Source organism: Schistocerca gregaria, chromosome 8 (assembly GCF_023897955.1).
Source record: "Schistocerca gregaria isolate iqSchGreg1 chromosome 8, iqSchGreg1.2, whole genome shotgun sequence".
Lineage (NCBI taxonomy): Eukaryota > Metazoa > Arthropoda > Insecta > Orthoptera > Acrididae > Schistocerca > Schistocerca gregaria.
The window spans coordinates 146,412,405-146,425,730 of NC_064927.1; the positions used below are offsets into that span (position 1 = coordinate 146,412,405).

The following is a 13,326-nucleotide window of genomic DNA, read 5'->3' on the forward strand; positions in this document are numbered from 1 at the left end:
TATATAGTATCACCACTAGGGAATGATCCAATACCAACTAAATAACTATAAATTTAATAGATATTATTGCATTCTATGCAGGTCCTAACATGTCTGTTTGTTGACACATATGTCAAATTTAAAAAGCAGTCAATGCAGAAATGTTCTTCACCCACATGAATATGCAATTAAGTATTTTCATTGACAATGCCTGAAATTTTCTTTGTGCACCAATACATTTATAGGGCTTTGAAGTTACAATCTACATATGTATAACTCAGCTGCATTATATCATATTTTATATATCATTTGACAACTACTCAGAAGACAAAACAAGTCTGTAGTAAATTTGTAATTTTCACTGCCAGCAGAATCAGGTATCTAACTTCAACACGTTCCAAATGGCTGTGAAAACCATTGTAAATAAACTATTAAATTTACATCATTCTCTAAGAACTATGTAAAATGTAAATAGACCTGTATTACTGTTCAAGAAGATCTAGTCATCTCTCCATAAATATATATGTACAGGAAAGATATACACCACAATACTGAATGATTGCAGAACACAAAAATCTACAGTATATATTGTGAAAACTGATGAGCTGCAGGGCACATTTGCTTTACATTTATGGAGGCAGGGACCTGTACAATAACAGTCAACACTAGTACTGATTTTTCTTCTCCTTCTCTCCAAATATGGGCATCTTGATCTGTGGCACTGGATAAGGTTCATACTAATCTTTGAACAGTTTAGTTCTCCCCTTCTCTTTTTGTGAGAAGAAGAATCCCCTCATTCATTTCAGTCTTGTTTTTGTGCCTGTCAAGCACTCAATGCCTCAACTGTAAAATGTGTGTTTACCTTTATTCTTTGCATTATTTGTACTCCATCCATGACTTTCCTGTGTCATATTAACTTTTTCATACAGCAAAATGTTCATAATCCTCAGGAAAATAGATGTAAGCTATGGGGGAAGGCAGGTAATATGAAATGTACAAGAATGAGGAGGGAAAAATATGACTGGAAGACCAAGAATGAAGTGACTGGATTAGATAGAGTGTAAGACAGTGAAGTGGTCTTTTGCACCTACTGCATAGGAAATACAAAAAAGATTTGGGAGTGGAATTAGAATTCAGGGTGAAAGGATATCAATGAAAAGACTGAAGTGTGACATTGCTGTCCTCTGTGAAAGCAAGGAAGAACTGCAGCACCTGCTGAATAGTATGAACAATCTAATAAGTACACACTATGGGTAGAGAGTAAATAAAAGAAAAACAAAAATGGGGTGCATCAGAAATGAGATTAATAATGAACTTAACATCAAAACTGAGGACCATGAAGTAAATGAAGTGAAGAAATTCCAGTACCAGGGAAGCAAAATAACATATGGTGGATGAAGCTCAGGAAAAAAGTGCTTTCCTGACCAGAAAAGTCTGCTAATATCAAATATTATCCTCAATTTTACAAACAAATTTCTGACAATGCACATTTGGAGTGCAAAATTATTTGTAAGCGAATCATAAATAAGTGAATCATACACTATGGGAAAACTGGAGAAGAAGAGAATAGAAGCAACTGAGATATGGTGCTAAAGGAGGATGTTGAAAATTAGAGACTGATAAGATAAAAAATGAGGTGGTTTTCTGCAGAATTAGCTAGCAGAGAAACATACGGAAGCTTTCACAAGACATAGGAACAGGATAATAAGGCACATTAAGACATCAAGGAATATGTGTTTATGTATTAATACATTACATTTATCCTTTAGACTAGTTTGAACATAATAATCTTTTTTTCAAGAACTATTCTATTTTTGTTGCCATTGTAGCTACACTACAGAAATAATAAGATGAAATATTTGATTTAAAGATGGATTTCATATTTTTCTATTTGTTCTCACATCTTTATCCAGCATTCATATATTTTTGTGTGTATTTTTGGTTTAGTGGTAACTAGGGTATCTGTCACCATCTTCATTTTACAATTTATACCCTTTTCAGACTCTAATCAGATTACAGTATCATCAGTAATTCTAATGTACTTCTTTACTATAAATTGCTAGCTTACTTGTGCTAATTTCCACTGGGTCAGTTGCGTTTTTCAGAGACTACTTTAAAAAAAGTCTCCTACCATTAAAGACAGAAACACTCTGTGGTATATCACTCATCAACATGTATAGTATGCTGCACAAATATTTCAGGGTAATTATGCACACCTTCATATGATCTACTTGTGCAATGACTCCAGCACAAAATACATGTAAAATAGTTATCACCCTCAATGGACAACTGGCATATTAGCTGAAAATGAATTTTTAGCGACATTTTTCCTGAATGCAGGGCACATCACTATATTATTGCAATGTGGACTTTCATACTGTTGTCAATTACTTTCCAGTTCTGGAAAAAAATGCTCATTGGCTAAAAATGGAATATCCAGGACGGAATTTAACAATATTATCAAAGGAAAACTGCTACTTATCATATATTGGAGGTACTGAGTTGCAGATAGGTCCAAAAAAGGACTATTACAAATAAAGCTTTTGGCCTTACTGGCCTTTGTCAACTCACCCAGACATGTGTGTCTGTCGTCTATTTTTGATGAAGGCCTTACTGGCTGAAAGCTTTATTTGTGACAGTCTTTTTGTTGTGCCAATTTGTGACTGGCACCTCCACTATATGGTGAGTAGCAACTTTCCTTTTCATAATATTGTTACAGTATTTTTAATAATTAGATACTTCTAATTCTTTTTAATTGATGCAAAAATACCATCTAAATTACCGAGAGAGAGAGAGAGAGAGAGAGAGAGAGAGAGAGAGAGAGAGAGAGAGAGAGAATGACTAGTTAGTACTTTAGTAATTAGCTTCTGGAGATGAAATTTCCAGTGTTACTGAAAGGAGCATTTAGAGTAGAAAACACTAACCCAAGATTTTGGAAGTTATGTTTCTTGTTTCACTAATCCATCCACCGAGTATTATTTTCAATGAACCAAGGACTTGGGAACATGCTCTGCAACATACCCTCACACCCAGGCACCATCTTAGTTATGACTTCTAACAGCAATCTTACTTTGTTTCTCAATGGCAAAATGTCATTTTTATTCAATTAATTTTTTGTATTTATTTTAATTTTCTGTTATCCCTCTTTTAACTGTTTTCTCCCTCTCTTGTACCCCTTTCCTCCCATTTTTAATTGTATAATTCATTTAACTTTTAAACAAAAAGCACTATATTGCTTATGTTCTAGAGAGTTAATAATTATGAATTTTTGAAAACATAATGTAATTAGATAGATGAAAAATGTACTCACACAAGTGGCAGAAGGAAAACACGTATGAAAGGTATTATGTATGTTAATTAACAATAAGCAATATATTGCTTTTCATACACTATAATGTTTTTCTACCTTGAAGCAATGGAAGTATCAGATTACATTAAACTTTTCATTTCAGTTTCCCTTTAATCTACATTTATTTGTCACTATGCCCCTCTGGACTGAAAGTACAAAATTTGATCTACTAAACTCTCTGATATCTTCTTTCACATCTTTGACTCACATTATGCATGGTTCCTGGCAAAAGGTGAGTCCTTTTAAACATAAGGTTTGAGTGGAATATCCCCCCTTCCATTCATCCCATTCAAACCCTCTTCCCTCCTGGAAGTCTGAAAGTCAGGCTTAGTATTGTCTACTGTTGTGTTTCTATGAGTTTCACACCTGGAGGTAAATAATTGCCAGCCATTTTGTCTTCTTTCAGAATTTCGACTTGGTAATGCCACTTGTCAAGTCTCATAATAATGGAGACTCGGAAAAATGTATTACTTAATTTCAAAGAAACTGAATTTTTAATGACCTTATTGCTAAGAAAATTGATTATTTGTGCTTCTGCTGATATTCTAGGTGTTCGTATTCACTTCCTGATACTTCAGCAATTAAATGAACAGTAATATCTTCTTTCTATAACTAGATATAATCAGTTCAAAATTCCCATTACCACTGGAATTATAATTTAATTTAGTAGATTAAATTTTAATACAACTCACCAGCACCATCACTGACAGTCTTGCTACGTGCTCGGAAACTGCTAGGAGTTTCTTGGGAACCACTTTCACCAGTTCGATCAAGATTGTCATAGTCAATGTTGCCAGCCGAGTGTCGCTGAAGGCCCTTTGGTGGTTTCTTTGGCTTTCCCAAAGTGTGTGATCCCTGCAGAATTACTACACCCTTGCTAGATGTTGCCTGTTGCTGTTGCTGCTGCTGCTGTTGCTGTTGCTGTTGTTGCTGCTGCTGCTGTTGTTGTTGCTGCTGCTGCTGTTGATGATGTTGCTGTTGCTGCTGATGTTGCTGTTGTTGATGACTGTCTCCACCAGAAGACCCACTGCCTCCAGTTCCACTCATATTGCTAGAGGCAGCACTACCTGCCGGAACCTTAGTGGCTGTACCACTGCTGGGTGTTGCTGATGTTGATGCAGATGACACTAGAGCCCCAGATCCTGATCCTGGTTTCGTTGCAGGGATGCTCATATTACGAACACTCTCACGAATTATTTGGCGAATAGTTTTCAGGAACGCATTTCTGAAGTCTGCCGTGCTATAAAAGTAAGAGAAATGTTAAGAAATTAAATTTGGTTACTCAGTATACAAGGTGTCCACATGAAACTACAGACTTTTACACTTTGACAAGTTATTCAAGAAGTAAAAAAAGAGTTTCCTTGTAAAACTTCTGTAATAGAAGTAAAGAAAACTCCTATAATTAAGGGAGATATAACAGGAAAACAGGATGGGAGTGAAATCAATAACACAGTAATTCATATAAAAATGACAGATGCAATGTAATAGCTGAGGATGAACTGGATGAAGAGAAAAGATTATTATGCTTAGAAATGCAAACTGCAAAAACAACTAGTAGAGATGTGGGTACTTTAAAGTTTAGACATTTCAGATGATGCCAGAGGCATGGGGGATAAGATACAAGACAACTGCTTGCATAGCAACAAGAAGAAAACTATGTCAGAAAGTTGCAATAATCAACAAAGAAGGAGAAAGAAATTAAGTAACACCAGTAAAGTAATATTTTTTAAAAAAAGTTCAATCTTGTGTAATTTTTTGTAGGAAGGGCACTGCTATTAGGGAAAGAATATCAATGGAGCACAAATAGCTTTAGCAAATAAATGATTGATATGATGGCATTTCTCTTATAACTGGGACTTTCAGCGACAGTCCTTTGAGGATGATGTCCAAGGACACACAGGTTGAGAGGAAAAAGAAATGAGACTGATGTTTAAAGAGTATGAAGATAAGCAAATGAATGGAATTCATCATAGGAAGGAGAGGAGAGCCTTAATGCACAAGGCAGACATCAGTGGGCCCAAATAATAATAATAATAATAAAACACTTGAGCTGATAAATTATTTATGGAATTATCTACATTGATATGTATAACAGAATGTACTTCCCATTGTACCAAATATATGGTTTCTCCTCATTCAAATTCCATGTGGAGTGTGGGAAGAAACATTACTCACATACTTCTCTCCACTCTGTAACTACATCAAATGAATTCACAATTGCAAATAAGGACTACCATCAGCTATAAAATGGAATGACGACATTGAAAATTTGTGCTGGACTGGAACTCTAACCTGTATTTCCCACTTATCGCCAGCATTCCCCTAACCATTTGGCTATCCATGCATGACCGACGGCCAGATCCTAACTTCCACATGCTGTCAACCATGCATCTACAACCTGTACTCATACATCCCTTATGTATCTTCCCATACAGGTCAAATGTTGTACTAGAAAGTCGCTTGTCTGCTATTGGCAAATAAATATGATATTGCAGTGCTTGTGTTATTCTGATTATGATGCCTGCATGTCCAAAGGAACAGGCACTGCGGTGACCACAGCCATTACAAAACACATCAAATGAATTCACATTTGTGAATGAGGGCTGCCATTAGCTGTAGAATGGAATGGCGACAATGAAAGTTTGTGCTGGACTGGGACTCGAACCCATAAAAGCTGAGGTCACCACAGTGCCTATTCCTTTTGACATGACTGCATGGAACTTTGCATCATAATCAGAATAACACAGGCACTGCAATGTCATATTTACAGGGTGTTTCAAAAATGACCAGTATATTTGAAACGGCAATAAAAACTAAACGAGCAGCGATAGAAATACACTGTTTGTTGCAATATGCTTGGGACAACAGTACATTTTCAGGCGGACAAACTTTCGAAATTACAGTAGTTACAATTTCCAACAACAGATGGTGCTGTAAGTGATGTGAAAGATATAGAAGACAACGCAGTCTGTGGGTGCGCCATTCTGTACGTCGTCTTTCTGCTGTAAGCGTGTGCTATTCACAACGTGCAAGTGTGCTGTGGACAACATGGTTTATTCCTTAGAACAGAGGATTTTTCTGTTGTTGGAATTCAACCACCTAGAACACAGTGTTGTTGCAACAAGATGAAGTTTTCAACGAAGGTTTGATGTAACCAAAGGACTGAAAAGCGATACAATAAAGGATCTGTTTGAAAAATTTCAACGGACTGGGAATGTGACGGATGAACGGGCTGGAAAGGTAGGGCGACCGCGTACGGCAACCACAGAGGGCAACGCGCAACTAGTGCAGCAGGTGATACAACAGCGGCCTCGGGTTTCCATTCACCGTGTTGCAGCTGCGGTCCAAATAACGCCAACGTCCACGTATCGTCTCAAGCGCCAGAGTTTACACCTCTATCCAAACAAAATTCAAATGCGGCAACCCCTCAGTGCCGCTACCATTGCTGCATGAGAGACATTCGCTAATGATATAGTGCACAGGATTGATGACGGCGATATGCATGTGGGCAGCATTTGGTTTACTGACGAAGCTTATTTTTACCTGGACGGCTTAGTCAATAAACAGAACTGGTGCATATGGGGAACTGAAAAGCCCCATGTTGCAGTCCCATCATCCCTGCATCCTCAAAAAGTACTGGTCTGGGCCACCATTTCTTCCAAAGGAATCATTGGCGGATTTTTCAGATCCGAAACGATTACTGCATCACGCTATCTGGACATTCTTCGTGAATTTGTGGCGGTACAAACTGCCTTAGACGACACTGCGAACACCTCGTGGTTTATGCAAGATGGTGCCCGGCCACATCGCACGGCCGACATCTTTAATTTCCTGAATGAATATTTTGATGATCGTGTGATTGCTTTGGGCTATCCGAAACATACAGGAGGCGGTGTGGCTTGGCCTCCCTATTCACCAGAATGAACCCCTGTGACTTCTTTCTGTGGGGACACTTGAAAGACCAGGGGTACTGCCAGAATCCAGAAACAATTGAACAGCTGAAGCAGTACATCTCATCTGCATGTGAAGCCATTCCCCCAGACACTTTGTCAAAGGTTTCGGGTAATTTCATTCAGAGACTAATCCATATTATTGCTAGACATGGTGGATATGTGGAAAATATCGTACTATAGAGTTTCCCAGACCGCAGCGCCATCTGTTGTTGACAATTGTAATTACTGTTATTTCGAAAGTTTGTCTGCCTGAAAATGTACTGTTGTCCCAAGCATATTACAACAAACGGTGTATTCCTATCGCTGCTCGTTTAGTTTGTATTGCCATTTCAAATATACCGGTCATTTTTCAAACACCCTGTATCTGCCGATATCAGGAAAGCAACTTTCAAGTATAATGTCTCACCTGTACAGGAATATACATAATGGATGTACAAGTATATGTCTTAGACACATGGTTGATGACATATGAAAGTTTGGGTCTGGCCATTGGTCATGCATGGATAGCCAATGGGTAAGGCGACTGCATGTGATAAGTGGGAAATCTGGGTTCAAGTCCCATCGCTGTCATACAGGGTGTTTCAAAAATTCAGTAGATTCAAAATGGGAGAACATAACACGTAGCCTGCCAAATGGGTTGGTACTGTGCCCTCTCTTGTTTATAAGCTAAATACATGATCTTACAATGACTTAAAACCTAAAATAATCATTGCTAAGTTTTCCTAATATTCCATATTAATGACAGTGAGATCCCCTTTCAGGTAGAAAGATGACATCTCAATTAATGAAGTAGTGTATTAACAACTTGAGACACCTCTGCTGTCCCCAACCATTATGACTAATGTATTTTAGTTACACGTCTCTAATGATCTGATTATCAATGAAAAATTAAACCCTATTGTTAATTTATTCCTTTTCTTTTAAACAGAAAATCACAATCAATGGTACCTTTCCATGAAGGCCACATACAAGTTATTTATACACTTTGGCTCACATCACTATTATTTGTGGAGTAGATGCTTTCACATCCTACAGTATTATAATTCAGGATGATGTCATGTGATCTCATCTCGCATTTGTTTTTCAGTTTTAAATGGTTTATGCCAAGTGTTCCCCCTTTCTTTCTTTCTATTTTGTGCAGGGTCAATCTTTTTCCTTGTTAAAGAAGGAACCTGGTAGAAACATACAATTTAAAAACATTAGTCATATTTATCCACACAAGTTTATCTTCAACTTGTTTGCCAAGAGCTGTCATTGACTCTGTTCATTGCTCCCCCATACTAATAAATGGCTTGGCTGTGTGCTACTTACTGTCTGCACAGAAATGGATATCATGGCTACAGATCTCATGCCTGGTCATGTGCTGGTTTTACTACATGGTCAAAACATCATAGAATGCAAAATGAAATGAGACAAAATAACAGCCAGTGCAGGAAACTAATTTATTTCAAGAAGTTTATCATGACCCTGGGCCATGTTGTAACTAAAAAAAACATAAGCCTTGGTTGAGCCTGTAATCATTAGTTACTGGACTAAACCATTAGCAATTTGTTACAGCTATGTAATGATTTCAAGGGAACAATAAAGCTAAAGGGCACAAACGCTATTGACAAAACTACCTCATTATTTGTCAATATGATCTGCTTTGTGAGTTGATGGGTGTAAATACTTTTCAAAACAGAACTTTCACTGCTTGCTGAGGCGTCAAACCAAGTCATGATAATCAACACTTCAGCTGGAATGTATCATTACAGAAAACTATCATTCAGAGAGGTTAGTGCATCTGTGAATTTCTCGAGGTATACCACATTTGCAACCTTTCCTAATTGTTACTGGTGTTGATCGACAAGACCACTTGAACATCCTCGAGGTATTTTCTCTTGCTTCCAAGAAGCAGGCCTTGAGTTAAACTTAAACAAGAATTAAATTCTCCGTGAACAAACTGAGTATACAGAATACATCTTGCAGTGCAACAGGCACATCAAATGTCAATTTTTCCATTATTGAAACACTGTTGAAACCTAGTAATGCAACTGAGTTCCAAGCTTCTTGTATTTCTAAGGCTACTGACATCAAGTATTCACTGAACAAACCTCATTTTGACATGTTACTGAACACCAGATCAAGGCAATTAAAGGAAAGGCACGGCAAAAGTCACATTCAGTTCCATATTTAGCAGACTACACTCTGGGCAAACCTTTGGTATTAGTAATTCAAGCCTCTCAATAAGTCTTCAGCATAGTGTTGAAACATACAAATCCTGATTGTATGGAGAAACATGGTGAAAGCTACAGTGTTCACACAGTAGCAATTATTCACAAGCTGAAAAATTAGGCTTCAGTGTCCGTTACCTGCTTGAAAGATTTCATGTCTACTTGTCCGGTACAAAGTTCAATTTAATAACAGATCTCAATTAACCAGTCATAAATATGCACTCTACTGCAACCAATGATCAAGCACTTGGCTATGTCTTCACAGTCATCTTTCCTGGCAGTAGCTAACAGTATATGTAATGACAGTTCCATCTTGTGTTTAGAATAATTTGACTTCTACTGCGCTGATAACCTCAGAGTTGAGTGCCTGTAAACGCCTCTTCTTCCTTCTACTGTCTTACATAGCCAAAGAAATTGAAATGACAGTGCTTACTGTGTGCTTTAAATGCTAGGATGATGAAGGTGGTCAGCAAACTATGCCAAAGGCAACACTTAAAGTTCTAGATGTTGTTCTGGTCTTTAGTCCAAAGACTGGTTTGATGCTGCTCTTCATACTACTCTATCTTATGCAAGGCTTATTATCTGCCAATAACTACTGCAATGTACATCCTTATCAATCTAATTACTGTATTCATATCTTGGCCTCTCCTTAGGGCTTTTATCCGACACACTTTCCTCAAATACTAAACTTGTGATTTCTTTATGTCCCAGAATGAGTCCAATTCACTGATAACTTGTTTTAGTCAAGTTGTGCCGCAAATTTCTTTCCTCCCCATTTATATTCAGTACCTCGTCATTAATTACACAACCTACCCATCTAATCTTCAGCATTTTTCTGTTGCACCATATTTCAAATGCTTTCATTCTCTTCTTATGTAGACTGCTTATCATCCATGACTACACTCCATTCCTATATCTCTCTGGAATCCGAACTGGCTTCACCAGTTTTTGATGGTATTATAGAATATATAAAGGGTCACACTCAAAGATGGCTAAATTCCAGCAGAGTTGTTGCAAAGGATGGAAGCCACCTCACACAGGTATCTGAAACATGACACTTGGTTGTGCACAGGTGCCCCAATCTGGGTGTGGTCTTGTGTCACAACAAGGACCTTTAACCTTTCCACCACAAGTGCATTAAATTAGTCAAAGTTTGAGCTATCGACAAGTCACTGCCAGTCTACAGTTTACCAGGCCCAGACAATGCTAACTGGATACCCTAAATTCCATTCCTGGCCACATAGGCTAGGTGCTTATAACAGATAACACTGCCAGTCTTATGAACTGGACAGCATTTCAGAACTTTACTGTGAACCAAGCAGACTGCTTGTGCTTTCATCACACTGCAGCAGATGTAAATTGGGGTGTTTCAAGTTCTATGTGCTTATTCCATGAAGAATAGAGTAATATTCAAGGATGCTGGTGTCATCAGAGCCCAAGGAAACAGCACAGTTATGTAGGGAGCCACTGCAGTATGCATGCCACAGCTGGCAGTCCTAGGGTTCTTGAAAAATCATGTAGCCCATGTTCACATCTATGGTAATTGCATACTGGCTGAAGCAGTGCTTTTTACTTTATTTTATTTATGGTCATCGAAGTTATGCACTGTTGGGCTGGGCTAGCACTTGGATGGGTGACCATCCGGGTTTGCCAAGTGCTGTTAGCAAGTCGGATGCATTCAGCAGTTGTGAGGCCAATTGAGTAACTACATGACTGAGAAGTAATGTCTCTGGTCACAAAGAATGACAACAGCTAAAGTGTAGTGTGCTGGCCACATGCCCTTCCATATCCACATCCAGTGACGCTCACTGGCTGAGGACGACAGGCAATTGGTCGGTACTGTTGGGCCTTCTGAGGCCTGTTCAGAGTTACTCATGGTACTGACATCTGTTACCACTGATGTTCTTCCAACTGGTTCCTTCCACAATGACCTATGCTACATGCTTGTGTAATTTAACACACAGAAATAGTTCACAATGTCAGTTTGTGTCTATTAACATATCTGTTGGTTCATTTCACACTCATAAAGGTTTCCCTTCGTACTGCAATCTATAGAAAAAATGAATATACACTCTATGACAAAAATGTGAAGCATTTGGAACACAATTTCAATATAACTTTGTGCATGTCATACCATTGGCAAGTACGTAAACAGTGTTGCAATTCTCTGTGACAGGTAGGAGCAACCACCAGAGTGCATTAGTGTCATTCATTTTTACTGTCACTAACAGGCCAGTAGAGTGTGTAAAGAGTGTGAACAATGTCAGATGTTGAGTAACCAGTGTGAAGGTGGTGGTGGTGGTTAGTGTTTAATGTCCCGTCGACAATGAGGTCATTAGAGACGGAGCGCAAGCTCGGGTTATGGAAGGATTGGGAAGGAAATCGGCCGTGCCCTTTCAAAGGAACCATCCCGGCATTTGCCTGAAACGATTTAGGGAAATCACGGAAAACCTAAATCAGGATGGCCGGAGACAGGATTGAACCGTCATCCTCCCGAATGCGAGTCTAGTGTGAAGGACACAGAGATTCTGTGTACACATGCGAGACATCATTATCAGCACCTTACAGAGTTTGGGAGCAGTATCACTGTGAGTCTGCATTTGGCTGCCTGGCTGAATCACACAATATCCAGATTTGTGTGGCAATCAGACATGACAGCAGCCTGATGCTGGACTGAATGGGAATGTGGGCAGGCATACTCATCCTCAAGATTCCAAATGACCACATATGACCACCACAAGGGAGGACTGTTGTACTGTGTGCCAAGCACATTGTAACCCCTTCACATTTGTGCCTGACATCCTAGAACAAGTAACGGACTGCTTGCAACTTTCTGTGTCATCCTGCACCATTAGTGGGAGGTAGTAACTGCTGAACAATGGAATTAATCTCCCACACATAGGGTGCTATTAACACTACAACACAAATGGCTGCATCTGAAGTGGTATTGTGACAGGAAATGATGTACTGCTGTGAATAGGGTTGCATTGTGTTCAGGGATGAATTACGATTCTGTGCTACCCTAGATGACCATCTGATCCTGGAATAGGTCCTATTCTTTCTATTTTTTGGAGACACACAGCAGTGTTTCTCCTGGTGTCATGGTGTAAGGATCCATCAGTTAAGTCTTTAGGTCACAGATGGTAGTGGTTGGAGGAACTCTGATGGATATCACAGACATTTTGCATCTCTCCTCTCATATGACAGTATTGTGGTGCCATTTTTCAGCGGGACAGTGCTCATCCACACAAGGCACGTGTTTCTATAAACTGTCAGCACGATGCTGAGCTACTCCTGTAACCAGCAAAATACCTCAGATCTGTCCCCAATGGAACATGTGTGGGACCAGCTTGGACATCAACTCCTTCCCAGTGCCAGGCACAAATGGTGCAACGACTGTGCCGCTAAAGCGGAGTTATTGAACGCAGTTTTCCGAAATTCCTTCACCAGGGAAGACGAATGGAATATTCCAGAATTTGAAACACGAACATCCGCTAGCATGAGTTTCTTAGAAGTAGATACCTTAGGGGTTGCGAAGCAACTCAAATCGCTTGACACGGGCAAGTCTTCAGGTCCAGATTGTATACCGATTAGGTTCCTTTCAGATTACGCTGATACTAAAGCTCACTACTTAGCACTCATATACAACCGCTCGCTTACCGATAGATCTGTACCTACAGATTGGAAAATTGCGCAGGTCGCACCAGTCTTCAAGAAGGGTAGTAGGAGTAATCCATTTAACTACAGACCTATATCATTGACGTCGGTTTGCAGTAGGGTTTTGGAGCATATACTGTATTCAAACATTATGAACCACCTCGAAGGGAACGAT

At 39.0% G+C, this 13,326-nt stretch overlaps 1 protein-coding gene across 3 annotated transcripts in view; it reads right to left on the reverse strand.

Moving 5' to 3' along the window:
* Positions 1 to 13,326, reverse strand: part of LOC126283955 (protein still life, isoform SIF type 1) — a 1,235,171-nt gene that overhangs the window by 31,830 nt on the left and 1,190,015 nt on the right. For all 3 annotated transcript variants that reach the window (XM_049982390.1, XM_049982392.1, XM_049982391.1), the window contains one exon: positions 4,021 to 4,568. In XM_049982390.1, coding sequence (XP_049838347.1) covers positions 4,021 to 4,568 — 548 coding nt within the window. The remainder of the gene's footprint in view (positions 1 to 4,020; positions 4,569 to 13,326) is intronic.